At 33.1% G+C, this 24,354-nt stretch overlaps 1 protein-coding gene across 6 annotated transcripts in view; it reads right to left on the reverse strand.

The window, feature by feature from the left end:
• LOC123264365 (alpha-tocopherol transfer protein) overlaps positions 1 to 24,354 on the reverse strand; it is a 60,454-nt gene that overhangs the window by 489 nt on the left and 35,611 nt on the right. For all 6 annotated transcript variants that reach the window (XM_044727619.1, XM_044727617.1, XM_044727618.1 and 3 more), the window contains exons 4-5: positions 9,389 to 9,483; positions 8,869 to 9,183 (exon numbers count right to left, since the gene is read on the reverse strand). In XM_044727619.1, coding sequence (XP_044583554.1) covers positions 8,869 to 9,183; positions 9,389 to 9,483 — 410 coding nt within the window. The remainder of the gene's footprint in view (positions 1 to 8,868; positions 9,184 to 9,388; positions 9,484 to 24,354) is intronic.

Below are 24,354 nucleotides of genomic sequence, written 5' to 3' on the forward strand. Positions count from 1 at the left end.
TTATTGTTAGTAAGCCTCTATGTTTTTTTCGTTAATAGTCACATTTTTAATATTGTCATTTAATTTTAATACTCATGTTAGTAACTTAGTAAATAATTTTATTTGTATTTCAGATATTTAGTATGTTTTACTTGTATAATGTTGCATCAGCTGTATCAAGTTTTTGTTTATTTGTTGAAGTAAGAAGTTAAAAACAGCAGAAACAATAATTCATATAAAAGGATAAAAAAATTTGATTAGTGTTTTTAGCAAGAAACTACAGTCGTCGTCATTAATTTGTAACGGTTGGCAATGATTCGGGTAGAATAAAAAATTCTCAATTTGGACATCTCTCACTAAAAATTTCAATTAATAATATGTTCAGAAAATAAAAAAAGTATACGAAACTATGAAGAAAATTCACATAAAATAAATAATTGTAAGCTCAGACAAACATAATTATAGAAATTTATCCAAATAAAAATTACTATGCATAAACATAATTAAAGATGAAAAATTCCTACATGGTAAATCACCAGAGAAATAATTTGAATATTAAAAACTATACGAATAAAATATTTCAAATAAATTTGATGTTTCAATTAAAAGAAAATAAATAAAATAGTCTCCTTATAATTACAGTCTTAAAAATAAACAATATCAAATAACTATAGCTCAATATAAAGACATTTACTAAATTATTAGATCATATTATCATACAAAATTAAAATTGAAAAGGGCTAAAATTAGAAAATAGTCCATTGAAACAATTTAAATTTAAAAAAAATGGAATTATAAAAAGAAGATACAAATGATATTAAAAAATAATGACAAACCTAAATTCAGACAATTTGATTAAAAGACATCAAGGTTATTTGACATATACACAAATGAACAACTCTGAATATAGAAAAGCTTTACAAATGAACATCTCTAATTATGGACAAGAAAATTCTAAAATCTTTCAATTTGGACATCTCTCATTGAAGAAAACAAAAAAAAATACAATATTTTCCGAATTAAAAAATTAAAAAATAAGTAATAGTTTAAAAAAACACGCTTTAATATAAAAACCAAACTAAAAAGTAGGAATAAATTTTTTGGATAGGGGAGGGGGGGGGGCAAAATGGGGTACTTAAGAAACCGTTATGATTTTAAGGACTTAAATATGCTGATTTTTCTCGGTTTCAGTCGTAATTGAAGGAAAATAATCAAATTTCAAGTTGCCGTAGAAAAAAAAATTTTTTTTTGCGGGCAAAATGGGGTACCCCCTGAAAAAGTGAAAAAAAAATTTCATTATCCGAAAATGAAATGTCGTTAAAAAAATAACATTTTCTTATCGATAAGTCTACGAAAGAACCCAGAGAGATGAACAAATCACCCAAAAAAGAAACATTGTTATAGTTGACGCAATATACTCCTAACAAAAATTGAGGTAGCAAAAAAAATTTTTTAATTTTGTAGTAATTTTTGACGGGTTTCGCTTGAGTAAAAATAATATCAAGATAAAAAAAAAGAGTTCCCTTGAGAAGATTCTAATTTTTGGATCTCCCGGTGAAAAATTTTTTAGACATAGCTCTCACGCAATTCCAAGCAATAGCACGAAAAAAAAACATTCGTAATTTTTTTGCACTCTCTTTCTTGGTTTAGGGATTCAGGAAAATTTTTTCAAGTTGAATGATCTTGTAGGCCTGAAGATCTTACTTTTTAAATTAAATATCTCACAAGCCCACCGAATGATTTTGAAGAAATTGGCGGCCTCTGACACAGTTTTCTGATCATTGATAGTTAAATTATGACATCAAAAATTATCCGAAAATAAATTTCGAAGTTATTTGAAAAAGACATTCTTTTAGAATGGTTAGTTTACACAGAAAAAAAGGTTCACTTGAGCCAAGAAAATATTTTTCTTCCTAATTATTTCCTTGAGCGAAAAAAAAATTTTCTTTTTGACAAGAAATTTCACTTATTCCAACAAAATTAACTCTCTTGTTTTAAGAAATATGTATCTTGATCCAAGAAAATTTATTTAAGTCAAGAAAATCTTCTTGTTTTGAGAAAATTCAGCCTCTTGCTCCAAAAAATTAAATATAAAGATAGAAGTAAATTTTCATTAATATTTTTATTGATTAACATATCAAATGGGAAGATCAAATAATGTTGAATCATTTTTTTCATTTAATATGTATAATTGCACGCTAAAATAATATAAAATGGGTATCAAATATTCAAGAGAAAAATTTTCTCAAGGTGAGAAAATTTTTTTCTCAGCTGAAGTAGGTGGCACTGCTTCCCTAAAGTATCTAAAAATCTTGATCAAATGTAAAAATTTATTGCATCAAGTATTTATGATAATTTGAATTAAGAAAAAATTACTTCCACCAAGAATAGAATTTCAAGAAAAATTTTTATTTCGGGCAACACAACTTCAGTCTTCGTTCAGGCACTTGAAAATTTTCTTGAGCCAAGAATTTTGTTCTCCAGTCAAGAAATTTTTCTTTCTGTGTAAGATTTTTCTTCGACACATTAGAGGTTTACACTCACATACACACACGCCGACAGATATCCTCGTAGGAATATTAAGAACTAGTTCCTAGGACCTTAAAAATGTAAAGATCAGATTAGAACTTGATTTTCGAAAACTGGCATGGAACCAATGACTCCCCGATTTTTTTTTTTTTTAATCATTCATTTGTAAAGCGAGAACTTAAAAATTTAGAAAAAGTAATCGTAGATGTGAAAAAAAATTTATTACGATGCACAATGACGATAAAAATTACTGTAAGAAAAGTTAGAAAAAAAAATTTTTTTTTGTTTTTTGTTAAAAAATTTTTTTTTCTTTTAAATTGTAGGAAATGACGTTAAAATATATTTTAGGAAGCTGAAAGAGCTTTTTGGAAAAAAAAATTTTTCTTACGAAATTTTGGGGGTACCCCATTTTGCCACCCCTACCCCATTTTGCCCCCCCCCCTCCCCTAATTCAAAATGTAGTCGAAGTGATTAATAAAAAAAAATCGTTTTTATATAAATAAGTGTGGGATCAGATAAAAACAATTGTTCAAGGGTTATAAACTATGCAACAAGACATCTTCTTCGGAGAACTCATTCAATTCATCATAGATAATGTACGATTTTTTAATTTTTCGGTAGATTTTTGAGGGGGGTGGTGCCGATTGAGTATCAGTACCGGCACGTGTTAAAGTCGCGGCTAATTGTGCGGTTGTAATTTCCATTGCGCCGATACGCGATGATTCGTTTTGATTATGCACTGAATTTGATGATTGAGACAAGTCGCCCGCCATTTCGTCGTCGCTCAAATTGCTCAGGTCGTAGGAGTACGCGGTTAATGCAGCGTTCATCGCTGATGACTAGAGTCAATGACAAGGGTTACTTATGTTGAACTTTTCTTTCTTGACTAATAACGTGATACTATGATAAAATTCATAAATACTAGTTCAATAGATAGATTTCTAAAAAATTTGGTTTTATATTAAAGCGTGTTTTTTTTAAACTATTACTTATTTTTTAATTTTTTAATTCGGAAAATATTGTATTTTTTTTTGTTTTCTTCAATGAGAGATGTCCGAATTGAGAGATTTTAGAATTTTCTTGTCCATAATTAGAGATGTTCATTATTTTTTAATATCCTTTGTATCTTCGTTTTATAATTCCATTTTTTTTTTAATTTAAATTGTTTCAATGGACTATTTTCTAATTTTAGGCCTTTTCAATTTTAATTTTGTATGATAATATGATCTAATAATTTAGCAGTGCTGCCAGAGCTCAGCTATCTCATTACCCGTGTGACTAGCCTCGATTACCCATTCGTTTTTACCCGACAGAGGGCTAGGCTTTACCCGAATTTTACCTAACTTCAGATAACTCAAGTGCAATGTAATGAAATATTTTTTTTTCGCGCCAAATTACAAAAAACATCTACATTTTAACAATTAAACTTTAAACAATTAAATTTCAATTTGATGCTTTCAAATAATTATGAGGATACATAAATAATTGAAATCAATAAATTATGTAGTTGAATTTATTATAATAAATATTTAAAAAATTAATAACATTTAAAAAATATTGTATTCTAATATACATTTGGTAGTTATTAAATATTTTAAATTAAGAATTAAATATTAAGCACTTACGATAGCTTTGAGCAACTAAAAAATAATTATAAGCTATAATAATTATTTATTGATCAATATTCCAAATATTTGCATTTATCATTTTTTCCGATGGTTCAAAGTCGAGAATACTGTTATTTTTTGACAGTAAATTTTTAGATGCTATCAAAGATTTGAGTGTTTTAGAACTCAAGCAATTGCGATGGTCAGTTTTGATGATTTTTAAATCACTAAAAATTCTTTCCACTGAAACATTTGAAAAAGGTAAGACGAGTAAGAAATTAATAACAATTTTAAAATTTTTAAACTTTATTCCACCAACTGGGTTAGTGAGTTTAAAAATTTGTTGCCAATAAATCTCAGCCGTAGAATTAATATCAATATTATAGTCTTCTAAGTTTAATAGAGCATGCTCTTTCCACTCATTATCAAGTTGTTGCAAAGTCACATATTCATTTAGTACCGAAAATCTTTTTAATACGAGGTCGAAACTTTTTATATTGAAAGTTCTAGCTACTTTTGGATCAAGTAAGTCTAAGAACTCATAAATTTTATCCTTAAAATCAAATTTTTGTTTAAGAACCGTCACAGCTTCAATATAGAAACTTAAAACTTTTTTCCTAAACTCGTCCACTTCCAATTTCAAATTATACCACCATAATAAGATTATAATTAAAAAAAAAATCCCATTTTATTTTTAATTTTCTATTATCCGGTTTTACCCGTTTTTTTAGATTACCCGAGGAATTACCCGCAAAGAGTAAATTTACCCGAAAAACGGGTAATTACCCGCACATTGGCAGCACTGTAATTTAGTAAATGTCTTTATATTGAGCTATAGTTATTTGATATTGTTTATTTTTAAGACTGTAATTATAAGGAGACTATTTTATTTATTTTCTTTTAATTGAAACATCAAATTTATTTGAAATATTTTATTCGTATAGTTTTTAATATTCAAATTATTTCTCTGGTGATTTACCATGTAGGAATTTTTCATCTTTAATTATGTTTATGCATAGTAATTTTTATTTGGATAAATTTCTATAATTATGTTTGTCTGAGCTTACAATTATTTATTTTATGTGAATTTTCTTCATAGTTTCGTATATTTTTTTTATTTTCTGAACATATTATTAATTGAAATTTTTAGTGAGAGATGTCCAAATTGAGAATTTTTTATTCTACCCGAATCATTGCCAACCGTTACAAATTAATGACGACGAATGTATAACAAATGTTAAAATAAAATATTATTTCTTTTTATTCCGTATAAATTGGAAAATTAAATCAGTGAATTTGAAATCGTACTGTAGTGTAGTATCAATCATAATTTAAGTGCATTCAGTTACGCAATTCTAGGAATAGCTGCTACTTTATCATATAAAATATTGAATTGATAGTTATGAAGCTCATGAAGATTTAATGAAGCTTGCTCGTAGATAAACAAGTGTTATATACAAGAGTATATGTATATAAAATTCATGAATTCAATTTTTCAGATCAATGATTATGCTACATTCTAAAGGTTATATTTGACTATCATATAATACCGTTTGAAAAAGTTTTTTTACGACATGGCTACAAAATTATGAATTAATAAGTTTTCATCGGTTATAACCAAAATTTTGATTAATATACAAAAAAAATTTCGATAATTATGAACTTTGAATTAGGCAGTATTTTCATTCCACAGCAATCAACTGCTACACGGAAAAAAATAAATAATAGTATTTACTATAAGGTAAAAGCCTCAATAGATGATCACGTACCAGTATATGATCACTCCATGTATCTGTATATCTATATTCACAAATATAGGTATACAAATACATGGAGTGATCATATACCCGACTAGAAATTGTAGTGAGGAATGCCGAAGAATTAGTGAGGGGCAAGTTTGGCTTGCCTAACTTAGGCAAGCCTAATTTGCGCCTTCTTAAATCCACGTTAGGCAAAACGAAGATTGGCATGCCAAATTTGCATGTAATTTGGGACATCTATGGCAAGCCGAACTTCGGCGAACCTTTGGAATGCCTGACTAGCTGGAAGTAACGATAACCAAAGATTTGCCGAAGTTTGTCTTGCCATAAATGTCCCTAATTACCTTTAAGTTTGGTAAACCGAACTTTCGTGAGCCTTTGGATTTTATAATTTCCTACAAGTTAGGTATTCCAAACATTCGCCAAACTTCGTCTTACCATAGATGGCCCCAATTACTTTCAAGTTTGGCAAACCGAACTTCCGTAGACCTTTGGATTTTATAATTTCCTGCAAGTTAGGCATTTCAAACGTTTGACGAACTTCGGCGTTTCTTGCCAAAGTACTCTAAAACGGAGTGGGAGAAGATATTTGGCTTTAAGTCTTTCCAAGGTTAAGCCTTTTAGTTCTATACATATAAAAGTGTGTATTTATGAGAATATTTGTGTATTGTACATATAAACATGGTGTCTCATGTACCCGACTAGAAATTTCAGTGAGGCATATGCCGAAGAACCAATTCGGGGCAAGTTTGGCTTGCCTAACTTAGGCTTGCCTAGGTTGTACCTCATAAAAACCAAGGTAGGCAGAACGAAATGTTTGGCTTGCCATATTTGAACGTAACTAGGAAAGTTTCATGGATTCGTTAAGTCTGATATATCATGGGAACGCCGAACTGGTTTCAAGTAACGATAACCTGAGTTTTGCTAGTTTGGAGCGAACTTGGCTTTCCGAACTTAGACTAGCCCAATTCGAATCTTATTTGTTTGGAATTCGGCATGCCTTACTTGCGCCAAATCACTGCCTCACTGAAATTTCTAGTCGGGTACTGCTACATGATCATCTATTGGGGCTTTTATCTTACGAAAATATTAACTCCTACTATTTGAAATGGTAATTAAATTAATTAGTCACAAAATAATAGGTGTTATCATTGACAATTGTACTAGTTACTATTAATAATGGTAACGATTGCTATCGAAAATAATAATTGTAATTATTAAAAATTATAACTGCTATAATCGAAGATGGTAACTGTAACCATCTCAGATTGTAAAAATTCTGAAAGAAAAAATAATATAAATTTATTTAATTTAATTCTTTATTTGCATCCATATTTTAGTGATGAGCATTTTTTCCTTTAAAATATTAAAACAAATAATAACACAATCGTTTAAATCCATATATGATAAAAATTTCCAAATATTAGAGCTGTTATTGATTATTTTGAATGATTGACTATGATTATCAAAATAGCAATCATCCAAGATTTGGGTTACTAAAAAAGTCTTATTATTATCAATTATTAATATTTTTTCACAAGATAAAATTATGAAACATCATTTGATGGTTCCATTATAATTTAATTAATTGTAATCCTATCATCTATATTATTAAGAGAATATCATTAAGAGAAAATACTCAATTTCTAGATTCATAATTAATAAATAACCTTATATCTTGTGAATTATTGACATTTTTACAGATATAAGCTCACTCCGACATTATACTCATCGAGACCTTTAATTTGAGTACCCACATCAATTTTTCATATATTTATATATTATATATATTTGTATGTATGAAAAATATATAAAAATGCATTTGGTTACTCAAATGAAAGCTCGTTATGATTGTAATATTGGGATGAGCTTATATCTTTATAAATGTCAATAGTTAAGAAAGTAAAGTACACTTTAACGAAGATCATTATATAATTAAGCAAAATTTTATTTATTATAGTTCGCAATTCTTGGCAGTCACATAGGGACTGCAGGTTGCTAGTTTTGATAATTTGTGCATTGAATTTCTTCAACAGAATGCATAACTAGAACAGGTCAATGAGTTTATTTCATCTGCTAGCTTTAAGAATATCATTTAATTTAATGCAGAAGAAAAATTACATGTAGTCAAGCTGATTCGGTGCATTTCAAAATACGATACCATCAGCTGGAGCAAAGAGTATGCTCTCTTTAATTGCAATTGTTAAAGGGAAAATTTTAATTTAAATAATTAGATAATTATGATTAATAATTAGTTTAAAGCTTCATTGTATTTAAAATTTTTTTTTGAAAATCTTAGATTTTTTGAAAATTATGTTTATTAAAAATTTTTTGTAAGATTAAATTTTTTTTTTTGAAATTTTAATTTTTTTGAAATTTGAATTTTATTGAAAATTTTGATTTCTTTGGAAATTTCAAATTTTTTTTTTTTTAAATTTGGCGTTGAAACTTGTTTTAGACAAATAAAAATTTAAATATACATTCAATCCGAATTTAATCCCGATTTTTTATGTATTATACTGCGCTACAACTGCTTTTAGTTTATTCAGAAATGCATCCATGCTAACGCAAATTTTTAATTTTTTTAATATTTTTTACTCGCTTAGATAGTAGCTATTATTATTACTGATGGTAACTGTAAACATCAGGTTATATTAGGAATTACGATTTTGATAATAGTAGTAAATAGTTAAAATAATAATAGCTATTATTACTGATTACCATCATAATAGTAGTAGTAACCATCAGGATGGCAACTACTACAATTCAGATGGTTTATATAATTATTTAAATAATATTTACTACTATCGAATTCAGTTAATAGATTTTACCATAATTAGATAGTAATCTCTACTATAAAATTTTCTTCGTGTAGGTCGTCAAAAGTGTCATTTAAAACGATTAACGCAAAAAATTCAATGTTAACTACTTTTGTGCATAAATATAATTGATATCATAAATGATTATGATATTCGATATGAAATATAAATTACCTGAGGTGTAATAGTCCAAGCGTGCGCTATAGTGATATCTTGAAGATCAAAAATAACAACTCCGCCAAGAACTTGTGCGCGTGGTTCCAAAATACCCAATTCAAGGATAATGACCGTCGCTTTGAATATTTCTTCAATGCCATATTTTTTGGGATCCCAATTACTCATTCTATAAATCATCATTCTACGTCCACACTGTGTTCTGTACGCTGGCACTGTCATTACGTCATCATCCCCAATATGCCGCATTTTCAGTGGATTTACATCTTTATGGATTTCTGGATGGTCTTCTTTGAAATTGAGATACCTCACAACCTGTCAAACATAAATTAAACGATAATTAAAGTTCAAAACATCGTTATTTAATTAAAATTAGAAGTAGGACATCGAATTAAAAAAATTTTTAACTTTCTTCGCGAAAAGTGAAAATAGAGCAAAATTTTGTTTAATGCAGATAACATGACATTATATACGTTAAATAAATATGTTCGGTGGTCTATTAATGTTGTAGTTAACTTACCAACCGATGCGCTCGATTAACATTGAAATTGCGTGCACGAAGAAATCTAATCAAAAAAGCGTCATCCATCCTGTGGGGAGTACATTCACCTCTTTCTGTAAAACAGTGGATTATATAGTACGATTCTATAATTATTTCAGAGTTGTACTTTTTTGTGGCATATTCGTGATTATTGCTAATTATGAATATTTGAGGACTATTATTGTATTAATTTAAATACAATTGTGTTAAAATATTCAAAAAATAAAATATTCATACTCATTAGGCAAGCAAAGCAAGCTTCTACATTGATGAGAATTTTACATTTTGTGGTACATTTTACAAAAAAATTAAATAGCATCTAGACGTGATTTTTGATATTATTATTTATATTTATATCTTAATGGGTTATCAACTATTATTTTTAAAAAAATTAATGTTTTTTATTTTCAGTGTGTGAATTGTTCTTTCAGTTTGTAAAATTATGTAAGGACATCATACTTTTCTTTTAGTAAACTCAATATCTTTTAATTAATAAATACTTTGTAATATGTAAAATAAATTTTCTTTCTTAAGAATATTTTGTATTTTATGAAGTACGATTCGCCAGCCATCATATGAGGTTGTACTTTTAGCTAGTTGTTATGACTATTGTTATATTAAAATAGAATCATTGATCGTATTTTTTAAAGATACATATAAATTAAATCTCCTTGCTGTTTTTGTTTATCTTGAAATTGATGAAACACAAAATTTATTTAATGAAATCTGTGTAACATTTTTTAGATGACTTAATAGACTATTTTCATTTTATCGATTATTGAATAAATATGACTATACACGGAAAGAAAATTATGGGAACTATTCCTATACCATTATGGGAATGGTTCCCATAATGCTGTAAGAATAATTCCTATACTATTATAGAAACTATTCCTATATCATTATGGGAACTAATCCCATAATATTATGGGAACTATTCCTATAATATTATGGGAATGGTTCCCATAATGCTATAGGAATCATTCCTATACTATTATAGGAATGGTTTCCATAATTTATGGGAACCATTCCTATAATAGTATAAGAATGGTTCCCACAACATATAAGTTTAAATCCTACATGGAAAAAAAAAATTGGGGCTGCCGCATGATACATTCCTGTGGAAGATACATGACTTTCATATGACAGCAACATGATTTTCATGTGGCAGGCAATAATAGTTAAAACAACAATAATGATTAAATAATAATCATAATAATAATTTATATTATTAAGAGAATAAGAACAATTTTGTCTCCTGGATAGTCACATGATGAAATCGATTATTTAGTGAAATTTAGTGTCATTGCAAAGGACGAATTGAATTTGTGCCCTTTCAAGGTTTCATATCATTCTCGTCGATAGTCAATATATGATGATAGTCAATTTATAATAGATATTTAGGTTGCATTCGAAAATGCTCTATCGCTAAACATATAATTGAGAAATGACCTTGTATCTTTTGTGAACTATTGACATTTTTAAAGATATAAGTTCATATTAATGTTACACTCATTGAGACCTTTCATTTGAGTACTCACATAAATTTTTCATATATTTTATATATTTATATATATTATATACATGTATATATGAAAAATATATCAAAAATGCATGTGGGAACTCAAATGAAAGCTCTTAATGAGTGTAAGATCGGGATGAGCTTATATCTTCAAAAATGTCAATAGTTTACCAGATACTAGGTCATTTCTTCATTATGTATCTAGACACAGAGCATTTTCGAATGCAGCCTAAATTCTTATTATAATAAATTGACTATTGGTGAGAGTGATATGAAACGTTGAAAAGGCACAACTCCAAGCAAAAACCCATTTTATCACATAAATACACTGGCCACAAAATTTTCTTTACTCTCTTAATAATATAGATGATTATTGTTATTATTTAATTATTACTGTTGTTTTAACTATTATTGCTTACAACATAAAAATCATGTGGCTGTACCAATTTTTTTTTTCCATGTATATTAGACTGCGTCAGAATAAAAAAACTTTTTTTTTTTTTTGAGTAAATACATCTAAAAAGTTTCTTTGTTAGACCAAAAAAAACCTCCTAAAAGATGAGCTTGATATCTTGAAAATTGAGCTGGCGCATGGGGGGGGGGTCCCTTTTCCCATTTAAAATACATTGAAAAAAAACTTTTTTCTGCACGGAATGAACAATAACCCACTGTACATCCTCGTATAGTATACTCCGTGGTATTTGTAGTGAAAAAAAATTTCAGACTATAGCCAATATCCTTCAAAGTATACTAAATTATTTTTGGACTGTACTCAGTGAAGTCTCCGATTTAATCGATTAATTTTTCTGGTTATATCGCGTAAAACTTCACGAGATATAATCTGAAAAATTATTTCGTGTAAATTAAATTATACTCGGTTGAAATTTGGATTATGCCCACGGTGACTCCGCCATTTTTTTTTCTAGGGCCTGCGCGTAAAATGCTGTTTATAATTTGTGAGTTATAGTCAATCAGCATATTGGACATTAATTAAAATATAATCAGTGAATTATATGAGTGTGTGACTATTTATATATTTTGATATGTAAAAATATTTTTTTCTTAGCCTAACATTTTTAAGTTCAAAGAGTCTAAGAAAAGAAAAAAAAGATTTTTAACCCCAAATTATCGGAAAAATTGTGCTTTAATGCTCCTTAAATGTTTTTGATGTATGTAATAATTATTTAAAACAATATTTGACTAACCTAATATTTAAAATAAATAATAGATATGATAATGCTAAGTACGCAGGCGCTAGAAAAAAAAATGGCGGAGTCACCGCGGGCATAATCCAAATTTCAACCGAGTATAATTTAATTTACACGAAATAATTTTTCAGATTATATCCCGTGAAGTTTTACGCGATATAACCAGAAAAATTAATCGACTAAATCGGAGACTTCACTGAGTACAGTCCAAAAATAATTTAGTATACTTTGAAGGATATTGACTATAGTCTGAAATTTTTTTTCACTACAAATACCACGGAGTATACTATACGAAGATGTACAGTGGGTTATTGTTCTTTCCGTGTGTATTTTCATTGTAAATCGTCAAAAAAAATTTTTTTTTCAAATTTCCCTTCTCGTTATCTTATAGGAAATTAAATTCTCTACAAAAAAGGTCTCTTTTATTTATTCGCTAAAATGCATAAGAAAAAAGTTACAGGGCTTAAAAAAACGAAAATTATAAAAAGTCAAAAATAACTTTTTTTTTTGTTTTTCGACAACAAATTATTTTATTTCGTGAAATTCTTTACTCCATTTATCTATATTCAGTCTGTCAATCATATCTAAATTCGGTCTATATATATATATACTAGCTGATACCCGCCCGCTTCGCTGGGCATGCAATAAAATTTTATTGTGTAACCCAGACGAAAAATATAAACAAAATGATTAATATCATCAATCTTAACGAAATTATATCGCTTTTTATCTATAAAATAATTGTTTTTACAGCTCTGAATTTGTTAATAAATTACATAAAAAAATATGTTATATTATTATTTTGTCTGAGCGCCAACTTCAATAACGTAGTTAAGATTGTTAATTCAGATTATTATTTCTTATCTCAGCGCCATTTTTTATAAAAATATGGATATTAGTAATCAAGATTATGAAATAAATCACATATTAATTGAAAATATAAACAACAATGTTATCATATTAATTTGACTGAAAATTAACATCGATAAGTTAAAGAATAAATTTATTTCTGCGTATAAATATAAAAATGAATATTTTTAATCTTTGTTATCAAGAAATTCATTACAAATTAAGTGGTATTAAAAAATATATTTATAATTATTCATTTTACTAAGAATTAACTTAAATCGACCGTTTTTTTATAATAATTTAACGATATCGTTGTGAAATTTTAGAGAAGATACATCAGACACAATTTACCATTTTAATTTTAATCATTAAAATCAATATAATCATTTAAAAATATCAACTTTATAAATTTATGTTTTATTTAGTTGTGTTATGATATAATGGAGTTCATCCTTTATGATCATTACAATACATTTTAACTATTTCAGTTATTAATGATTTAGCTAGTCTTTCTTAAAAAAAGTACGATTATAAATTCCTACTATCCCAACAAACAATCGATAAAATTTGAAATCAAAATGTATTTGCCTAACGTATAGAATATTAGTATTTAGTAACTTTCTACTTTTATTCTAATCATTCCTCTGAATTCAGTTGACACCCGAATTTGTTATTACAATTTATTTATTTTGACAGTTATTATGGTAACATTAACCATGGTGACGGTGACCATAGTAACGGTAACCATAGCAACGGTTACCATGGCAACGGTTACTATGGCAACGCTAACCATGGTAATGGTTACCATGGCAATGGTAACCATGGTAATGGTAACCATGGTAATGGTAACCTTGGTAATGGTAACCATGGTAATGGTAACCATGGTAATGGTAACCATAGCAACGGTAACCATAGCAACGGACCATTTCTTTTATGAGCGGGCCCATGCAGGAAACTCCCAGAGTTGACAAAGGGGCCAGGCTTGGGCCAGTACTGGGAAACCTAGCTTCGGCGTACCTGTATTGGCCCATGCGTGAGCCAGGCTGTTTAACCCAGCCTTGGCCATGCCAATGATTATCCAACCTTGGGCCAAGACTGGCTAACCCAGCCTTGGCCATTCATTGGGGACCCAAGCGTGGGCCGAGACTGGTTAACCCAGCCTCGACCATGCCAATGATTATCCAACCTTGGGCCAAGACTGGCTAACCTAGCCTTGGCCATTCATTGGCGACCAAAACGTGGGCCAAGACTGGTTAACCCAGCCTCGACCATGCCAATGATTATCCAACCTTGTGCCAAGACTGGCTAACCTAGCCTTAGCGATTCATTGGCGACCCAAGCTTGGGCCAAGACTGGGCAACCAAGCCTTGGTCGGCCCAATTATTACCCGAGCCTGGGCCAGAACTGGGTCACTCAGTCACGGCCACAATGATTACCCAAGAGTTAGCCAAGATTGGGAAACCTATACTGAAAAAAAATTAACTTGATTCAAGAAAAAAATTCTTGAACCAAGAAAATAACTTTGAAGAGTTTAATTGTCTTCAATCAAAACGAAAAATTCTTTAATTAAATAAAATTTACTTAAATCGAGAAAAATTTTTTAGTTTAAGAATTTTTCTACTCAAATCAAGAAGATGAAATTCTTAAAAATTATTTACTTGATTTAAGTAAATTTTTTTTTCTTTGTAGCCATGGGCGTTGAATGGCAACCCAAAATTGAGCCAGAATTGGGTAACCTAGCCTTAGCCATTCAATGGGAAATTCAAATTTAATAAATCATTAAGTAATAGAATTTTATACAGTAAATATTTATTGTTTAACAAATATTTGCTAACAAATTCTAAAATTTAAAATTTATTATTTAACCAACACAATTGCATATCGTCAAAATTGATATAGTCTTAAAAAAATTAAAATATAATAATTTACAGTTGAATTTTTAATATTGATAATTTTAAACATAAAAATTTATCATAAGATATTAAAAATATACAGAACGATGTACAAAGTTTAAAGTAATATAAGAACTTGACTCTTGCATTTTTTTTAACTATAATAAACATTTGTAAAAAATAGTTAATTTTCATCGAAACACAATATTAAATAACATAAATTATATAAATAATAAACCGCCACACTTCGTCACCATATAGATTTAGCTTATCAGAATAATGAGATGTGCATCAACTTATCGATCGTACGGTGTAAGGGTTAGTTATCAGTCTGGCAAGCGCGCGGCTCGGGTTCGAATCTCGGTTAGAACGGATACGATTTTCACTTTATTTCTATAATTAGCAACAGTTAGGTTCGAATTTACTTTACTTACAAAATAAAATAAAAAAATAACATCCCAATAATTCTTTTTTATCATTTTTTATCAAATGGCATGGGCCAGACTTGAAAATTAACTATGGCTCAGCCCTGGTAACCAGGCATGGGCCAGTCCTGGTAACCAGGCTTGGCCCATCGTTATCAACCTAGACTTCAACCAAGACTGAGCCAAGCCTGGCTTACAAGCTTAGCCCAGACTTTTACATAGTTGGGCCAAGCTAGGCCCCGTGGTACTTTCCTCTATGGGGGGGGGGGGGTCAATAAGTGAAAATCCATTTCCGATAGGAATTCCGTAATATCGCTTCTTATCTCTCATCTATGGTGAAAAAGGAGTACCTATGCCAAATTTTAAATGAATCGGTCCAATAGTTTCGGAGATCTGGTGATGAGTCAGTGGTATTTCGCTTATATGTATATAGATAGAAGAAAAAAAAATATATTTACTTATATTATATTTTTATATTATATATGGGGCATTCCATGCCAAATCGATCACTTTTGAACCCGACTCTTTTCGATTTTTCTGAAATTTTGGTATTTTTCTCTACTCTATTGAAGACAATAGAATTTTTTATTGTTTATAGAATTTTTAGATATGAAAATAATAAAATACGAAAAAATGATTCAATGTTTCTTTTAATTTTTTATCTAACTTTATTGGAAATTAATCAAATGTTATCGATGATTGTCACTTTTCATTTTTGTTTTTATATTTTTCCTCAGCTTTTAAAGTTTTCAAAATCTGCTAAAAAATTTTCAGAGTGGTATAACAAAAAACAAACATTTAAGAAATAATTTTTTTTTTTTCATTTCTAAAAAAAAATAGAAAGAAAAAAATACCCCGTGAAAAAATATTCTGATCAGGCTTGATATGAGTTGATAAGGCCATATAAGAATTTTTGATAAATTCATATCTGGCCTGATATGACCTGATATGGCCTGATATGAAAATTGGCTATATCAGGCCATATCAAGCCTTATCAATTTGATATGTCTATATCAGACTTGATATAGCTTGATAAGCTGATATATAATTTTATATTAATTCTTAATAGGTCCTGATATGGCCTGATATAACCTTATAAAGTTATATATGCTTTGATAAACTTGAAAAAAAAATCCCTGATCAGAGTTGATATGACTTGATAAGGCTTCATATAGTCAGATATACCCTTATCAGTACATAAGTAGTCTTATCTAGTTATATCTTAGTTATATACTCATATAAAAGCATACCAGAGTAAAAAAACTATATATAATTCATATATAATCGTTTAGATGTATATATAATTCATATATAATTATGAATATATAAAATATAATATATAATATTCATACACTGAAAAAAAAATTTTTTTCCACCGAGAATACTAAATTTTTTACTCGAGTTTTCTTGATTTAAAAAAACTGGTATTCTTAACCTTAAAATACCACGTTTTATTATAAGGCTAGTTTTTTTACAGTGACAAAACTGTATTCTTATAGTTAAAAAACTTTTGTATTTTAATCATAAGAATACCAATTTTTTACCCATAAAGAAACATTTCCTTGTTAGAAAAAAAAAACTTTTTTTTCAGTGTATATATGAATCATATAGAATTCTATATAATTTTTTTTACTCAGGTGGGTATTTTGTGATTACTATAAAACATTCTCTTTTTTTATCCAAGAATCTGTTACTCCAATGATTAACAATCTTTCAATAAATAGTATTTTGCGAATGAAATAATAGGAACTTAAAAAAAATTAGAAAAACGGTTGACCCTCAAGGCCATCCCTGCAACTTCACGCTAATTCCATACTTAGGCGCTTAAAATTGCACCAATGACGTTTTTGAGCTCTTCGAGCTTAAAAATAAAATTTATGGGTTATTTTGAGCTCTCCGAGCTCAAAGAGATTGCTTTCCTATGCTTTTGAGCTCTTCGAGCTCAAAAGTCTGATAGAGATAAGACACTATTTTTTGAATTTTTAAACCGCAATAACTTTTGAATGAATAAACCGATTTTCACGCGGTTGGCAGCATTCGACGCAGTTTTTCAAGCCTCACAAAGAATCTCAAATTTTGAATTGATCGCACTAGGAATTTCGGAGTTATTCCGAAAAAACACTTTTTTTCGGTTTTCTTTCGTTCACGATATCTTTCGAACGAATCAACCGATTTTGACCGAACTGGTGGCGATCGACGTGGTTTTTCGAGGTTAAAAGCTGATTAGTTTTTGGAATTGAACCATAAAGCGGTTTAAAAGTTATTCCAAAAAAACCAAATTTGAAAAAAATTTTTTTTTCAGTTTTTTGAAGATTTCTCAAAATTTATTGATCTGAATCGGTCCAAATAGTTTTCAAAATCTAAGTTTGGTCAAGCCCTTTCGAATGGCACCAACCACGATGAAATCGGTCAAGCCGTTCAAAAGTTATAAGCGGTTCACATACTTTCACACACACACACACACACACACACACACACACACACACACACACACACACACACACACCTCGTGTCGGGCTTGCTGGGTCCCGCATCGGGCGCCTCCCCAGGTGGCGGATAGGGGAATGCCCGGCATATCTGCACGTCAGATGCGTCGGGTACCGAGGAAAGAGAATACTCGGGGTGGACCAAAACCTAGCAAAAGATGGTATGGAAATGTCAGAACAATTTCAAACATCGTCTACGGTGCAGAGGAGGGATACCTCAGTGCCGGCGAGGGAAGGCGTACAAACGGGCCTGAACTCGTCGTTATCAAGCGACCGTTTGAACAGTGGAGTAGACCCCATGGCTCTGCTGTCTAGCAATGCTACAGGGAGTAAAGAAACAGCTCTGATGGAAGTAGACGCACAGCAAACAAACTTTCCTCCAATAGGTGGAAGACCTGTTGCTCCCGTCAACACTCACATATGCCGAGGGAGGATAAACTCTCTACCGACTGTCACCGGTCAACAATCGCCAATGGAACGGCTCGGTAGCAAGATCGAAGAATTAGCTGAGTTCATAAAGGATAAACGAAATCTCCACCATGAACTCAGAAAAATAGTAGCGTCCATTGCCACGGCATATAAGTTGGCCAACAAACCAGCAACGAAGTCGGCGAGAACCACGCAAACATCTCCGGATCTGAACAAAAAATCCCAGACGTTTTCGGTCACTCCTGAGAAAACACAGCATTGAGAAGAGAAAAACAAGAAGAGGCCGCTATCCACGCCCAGCCCTTCCTCGGAAATCGATAAGCCAGCACATAAGAAGACAGCCCGGGGTGATACCTGGACCAAAGTGACTCGGAAAAACAAGAAAAAGGAAGAACAGGAGCCAGTGGCTCAATCTGCTACAGCCCAAAACCAGCCAAGCAATGTTGGCTCCAAGAAACCGAGGAGGAAGAAGATAAAAACTAAAGCTGTGCTTGTCCAACCAGCTGAAGGGCGAACATACGCCGATCTCCTCAAGGAAATCAAAGCCAAGGTTAATCCGACAGAGACTGGAGTAGACATAAAGTCTATCAAACAAACGAAGCGAGGGGGCGTTCTTCTAGAAATAGGTCGCAAGACTGAAGACACTACCGCTTTCACGGCTGCGATAAAAACAGCAACTGCAAACATCGGTACAGTCAGAACGCTTACACCAAAAGCAACGATCGAGATCCTGGACTTGGATGCCATCACTACTGAGAACGACGTCCGCGAAGCACTCAAACGTGACTTCACCGACAGCCTGGAGATCAAACGGGTAAATTTGACAAAGCCTACTCGACGGGGCAACCGGGCAGCCTTCTGCGAGATAGACGAGGCTAGCGCGTTCAAAATCCTTGACAAGGCTCGTATAATGATCGGATGGGTCAACTGCCGCATTCGACCAGTTGTAAAAGTAACACGCTGCATCAGATGTCTCGGATACGGGCACGCGACGAACTCCTGCAAGGGGCCTGACAGAAGCAAGTGCTGCTTTAAATGCGGAGGAGGAAACCACAAAGCTTCAGACTGCGTTGAACAGCCAAAGTGCTTCCTTTGTACAGATGAACAAGAAGCTCCAGATAGCTTATGTCATATTCCAGGCTCCGGGGCTTGTAAGGTATTCCGCACCGCACTTGCCGAAGCTACAAAAGGGCAGAAATGACACGCATACTTCAAGGAAACCTGAATAGATGTGCGTTGGCGCAAAATTTACTTTGCCAGCGAGTCTTTGAAGAGAGGATCGACGTTTGCTTCATCTGTGAGCAATATCTAAACCTCCAAGATAGATCATGGTTCGCAGACAAAACTGGCACGGCGGCAATCTGGATTGCAAATACAAAGAACGTTACCACCATCAACAGCGGAAGTGGAGCAGGTTTTGTCTGGATTCAAACCCCCATAACCTACTTCATGAGCGTCTATCTCTCACCTAACGAAGGGATTAGTGTGTTCCGACAGAAACTGGCAAATATAGAGGATGTGATCACCAAGTTCGACGGCGAAGTTATCGTAGCTGGTGACTTCAATGCTAAATCGGCTGAATGGGGCGCTGATTTCTCCGACACCAGAGGCAACGAGGTCGCTGACGTCGTGGCTAGACTCGACCTCATAGTGCTAAATACTGGGAGCACCACGACTTTCAGAAGACCGGGGTACCAAGAGTCCATCCTCGACATTTCGTTGGCGACTCCAAAAATTGCCAACATGATTGAAAACTGGACAGTATCCGAAAAATACAGTGGCAGTGATCACCAGTTCGTGACATTTAACGTTGGATTGGCATCTGCTCCGGTACCACAACACGATCTTTCTAAGCGAAAGTGGAATGTCAGGAAGCTTGATCCAGAGGCACTGCGAGCTTCACTTGCACGGAGCTGGTCTACCCTTCAGAACAACCCGACTCCGGATACTTGCAGCGAGACAGAAAGGACAGTACTAAATACGATGAAGGAGATTTCCGCCGCATGTGACGCCTCTATGCCGCGGTTTAAAAACCGGAGTTTTCGCAGGCCGGCGTACTGGTGGTCAACAGACATAGCGGAACTTCGCAAAATGTGCCATCAACTACATCGCCGCGCATCGAGAGCCGCCAAACGCTCCCCAAGCCAGGACTTGTATTCAAAAGAGTACAAGCAGGCCAAAAAGATGCTAAATCGAGCCATCAAAGCAAGTAAAGCAAAGTTGTGGAAAGAGATCTGCAACGATCTCGACAATGACATCTGGGGTAAAGCCTACCAAATTGTCGCCAAACGACTTGGAAAGGCTTCACCAGAGGCGCCGAAGTCTCCAGTCTTAATGGATAGCATCGTAGCGGAGCTTTTCCTCAAACACCCGCCGCGGGAGAAGAAACACTACACTAAAAACAACGAAGTAACGCCCTTCACAACTAAGGAACTACAAGACGCGGCCAAGTCACTCAAAACAGGAAAGGCACCTGGACCTGATGGCATCCCGGCATCGGTGATCAAGATTATAGCCCTGGAATACCCAGACTTACTCCTGAACACCTACAACGCATGCTTGGCAACTGGCACCTTTTCCGCGGTCTGGAAACGGCAGAGATTGGTTCTCTTAGACAAAGGTAAGGGAACCCCCATAACACCTTCGTCGTTTAGACCACTCTGTATGCTAGACATTGCTGGAAAACTGCTCGAGAAGCTCATACAAGGGAGACTTCGCGACGACATCGACCGTGCTGGAGGTTTTGCCACCAACCAGCATGGCTTCCGGAAAGGTCATTCGACAGTCGGAGCGATCAAGAAAGTCATAAAGACAGCAACACAAGCATGGTCTGGTAGCCTCAAAGCTCGTAAAGTATGTCTTCTCCTCATGCTAGATGTCAAAAACGCATTTAACAGCGCAAATTGGGGAGACATTTTAAACGCTCTGGAGCACAAGTTTGACGCGGAGCCAGAAAATCTGGCACTAGTCGACAACTACCTTGACGATAGAAAGCTAATAGTGGAAACTACTGAAGGCCCACAAGAATACGCCATAATGGCTGGCGTGCCGCAAGGCTCAATAATGGGGCCTGATCTATGGAACGCAGACTACGACGAGCTTCTTGAAATCCCGTTGCCAGAGCAAGTAGAGCTAACAGGCTTTGCAGACGATGTTGCAGCCACTATAGTGGCGGACAGCGTGGAAGAGGCCGAACTGCTAGTTCGGGAAACCATCGACACCGTCGAGACTTGGCTCGATAAGCATCACCTGAAACTCGCCAAACAGAAAACCGAGATGGTCGTTTTGACCCGTCAAAAATGGTTTCCAAAACCATTCGCTATGGACATGGGAGGAACAACGCTGACGTCAACAAGGGCCCTGCGGTATTTAGGGGTAATGATAGACGAGAAACTATCTTTCCGTGAACACCTCGACAGTGCATGCAAGAAAGCCAGCAAGACTGTGTCTAGCCTAGCACGAATTATGACCAACACCATGGGACCAAGAACAAAAAAGAGAAGAGTTCTTCTAGAAGCAGTCCACTCGGTACTGCTTTATGGAGCGGAGATATGGGCAGACATATTAAAGCAGAAGACCTACCGGCGAAAGATCGCAGCAGTACAGCGGCGAGGCGCTCTCAGGGTTGCCTGCGCCTACCGCACAGTTTCCGAAGCGGCTGTATTGGTCATTGCAGGAGCCGCGCCCATCGACCTATTAGCGTTCGAAAGAGCAAAACTCTATGACGCTAAAGACAGTGATGATAACATGAAGGACGCAAGAACGAGGATAAAGGCGGAAACGCAGCAAGAGTGGCAGGACCGATGGACATCGGGAGAGACGGGCAGATGGACGGCGCGCCTGATCCCAAACATCAACGTCTGGCTCTCTCGGAAGCACGGGGATACGGACTTCTTCCTGACCCAGCTATTGACGGGACATGGGCAGTTCAATGCCTATCTTTTCAAGATGGGTTTGCACAGCACACCAACGTGCAAATACTGCCCGGATAAAATCGACGAAGCCGAACACACATTCTTCGAGTGTGCTCGATGGAAGGACTACAGAAGAAGCACCGAAGAGATCATAGGCACCAGGCTCTCCCCCTCAAGCCTGGTGACCTATATGATCAAACAAGAGGAAAACTGGTCAGCTGTTGCAGTTTATGCACAGCACCTCCTGAAAGACAAAATCGCAGAAAGGGACCAGTAGCCAGGAGTAGGCGTCGTGAGACGCAGCACGACTGGATTGAAGTAATGCTAACGCGGTTCCAATCCAGTCCTCCCCGTACCATCTAGGGGAGAGGGGAAGAGGAATGTTTTTTTTAGTGGGTAAAAATCTCCACACTACCGACTATCGATATCTGCCGGAGGATGGGCGGCAGAGTTAACGATACCGGTGTCTTTTGAAGATCTTTTTTCGTACCTCTTTACAAAAAAAAAAAAAAAAAAAAAAAAAACACACACACACACACACACACACACATACATACAGACACCGTGACAACCTCACGGGGATAGTCAGGGAAGCTTCCTGTGACCTTCAAACGTCGAGATCTGATGAAAACTCGATTTTTGCAAAACGGGGTGAAAACAATAACTTCCCGATTTTTGAAAATCTTAAATTTTCTTAGCGGGAAGTTAAAAATTTAATTTCACATAAATTATTAGTTTTGTCAAGTTCATATATTGTTAGCCGGGCCCTCCAGCAATATATAGTTTCATATACTAAACAAAAATAATTCCATCAAAATTTGAGCTTTTAATTCTGATTCTACCTCTATTATTTTTTTAATTTTAAAGGAATTATATGTAGATAATTTTATAAATCTACATATAGATACCATTGTTACTTATATATTGATAATTAATAATTAATAAATTAGATGAAAAATTTTGTTCACTACGAACCGATTATGTATACGATTTGCATTACTTGTAGTTATAACAAACAACGCACTTCAAGTAAGTCTCTTAGGTAAGCATGTAGTGAATTAGTCTTCCAAGCGTCAGGTCCACGGTTCGATTCCCACACGCGCCGATTTTTTTTTTTCTATGGAACTAATTATTTATAATGATACTTAATGCTATATAATTATATATGGCCATTTTTCATACATAATTATATAATATAATTATATATAATTTTTTTTACCCGGGCGGGTATATAGTCTGATATACTTATATCAAGGCATATATAGTCTGATAAGGCCAATTTCCATATCAGGCCTGATATGGACGGTTTATATCAGGCCTAAAATAGTCTGATCAGAAAATTTTTCACGGGACCAGTTTGAAAATTTCAGGAAGTTCGCAGAAAATAATGAAGTTTTTATAAAAAAAAAATCGAAAATCATGAATGTCAATCATCCCGAAATTTTCGTTTTTTTCAAAAATTAAAAAAAAAACGCTGAATATGAATGCAAATTATTATTTTTATTTTTTTTCTAAAAAGTACATTTAAAAACGAAAATTTCAATAAAAAAATCATCCCAATAAGTTAATTTTCAAAAAAGTTATGGCTATTTAACAGAAAAAAGCTGTCTTTTTTAAATAACTCGTAACTTTTTTTTGATTGGGTAAAAAAATTTGAAAAAATTCTGAAAATTAGTTTCAATAGAGTAGAGAAAAATACCAAAATTTCAGAAAAATCGAAAAGAGTCGGGTTCAAAAATGATCGATTTGGCATAGAATGCCCCATATCTTCTAATATATAAAATTCTCGTGTCACAATGTTCGTTCCCATACTCCTCCGAAACGGCTTGACCGATTCTCATTAAATTTTTTATGCATATTCAGTAAGTCTGAGAATCGGCTACTATCTATTTTTCTAATCTCTAAGTGATAAGGGGTGTTCACCCTAAAAATTTTTTTTTATTTTTTTGATAAAATTTTTTTTTTTTTAATTTTTTTATTATGTGGCATCAAAAAATACATACAACTCTAAATTTGCACTTTTTTATCACCAACCCTTGCTTTTTAATAGTCATTTTCATAATTTTATCATTTTCTATCCCGCTCGATAACATCAATTATTATCACTTGGTAAGTTATCCCTTCCATGTGTCTACCGGTGTCACTTCTCACCCTGTAAACAGCACGGAGTAGGGATGTAACCTCTACAGTTTTCGGCTATTATTAGTGTTTATGCTTCAA

This window comes from Cotesia glomerata, linkage group LG4 (genome assembly GCF_020080835.1).
Source record: "Cotesia glomerata isolate CgM1 linkage group LG4, MPM_Cglom_v2.3, whole genome shotgun sequence".
In the NCBI taxonomy this organism is placed as follows: domain Eukaryota; kingdom Metazoa; phylum Arthropoda; class Insecta; order Hymenoptera; family Braconidae; genus Cotesia; species Cotesia glomerata.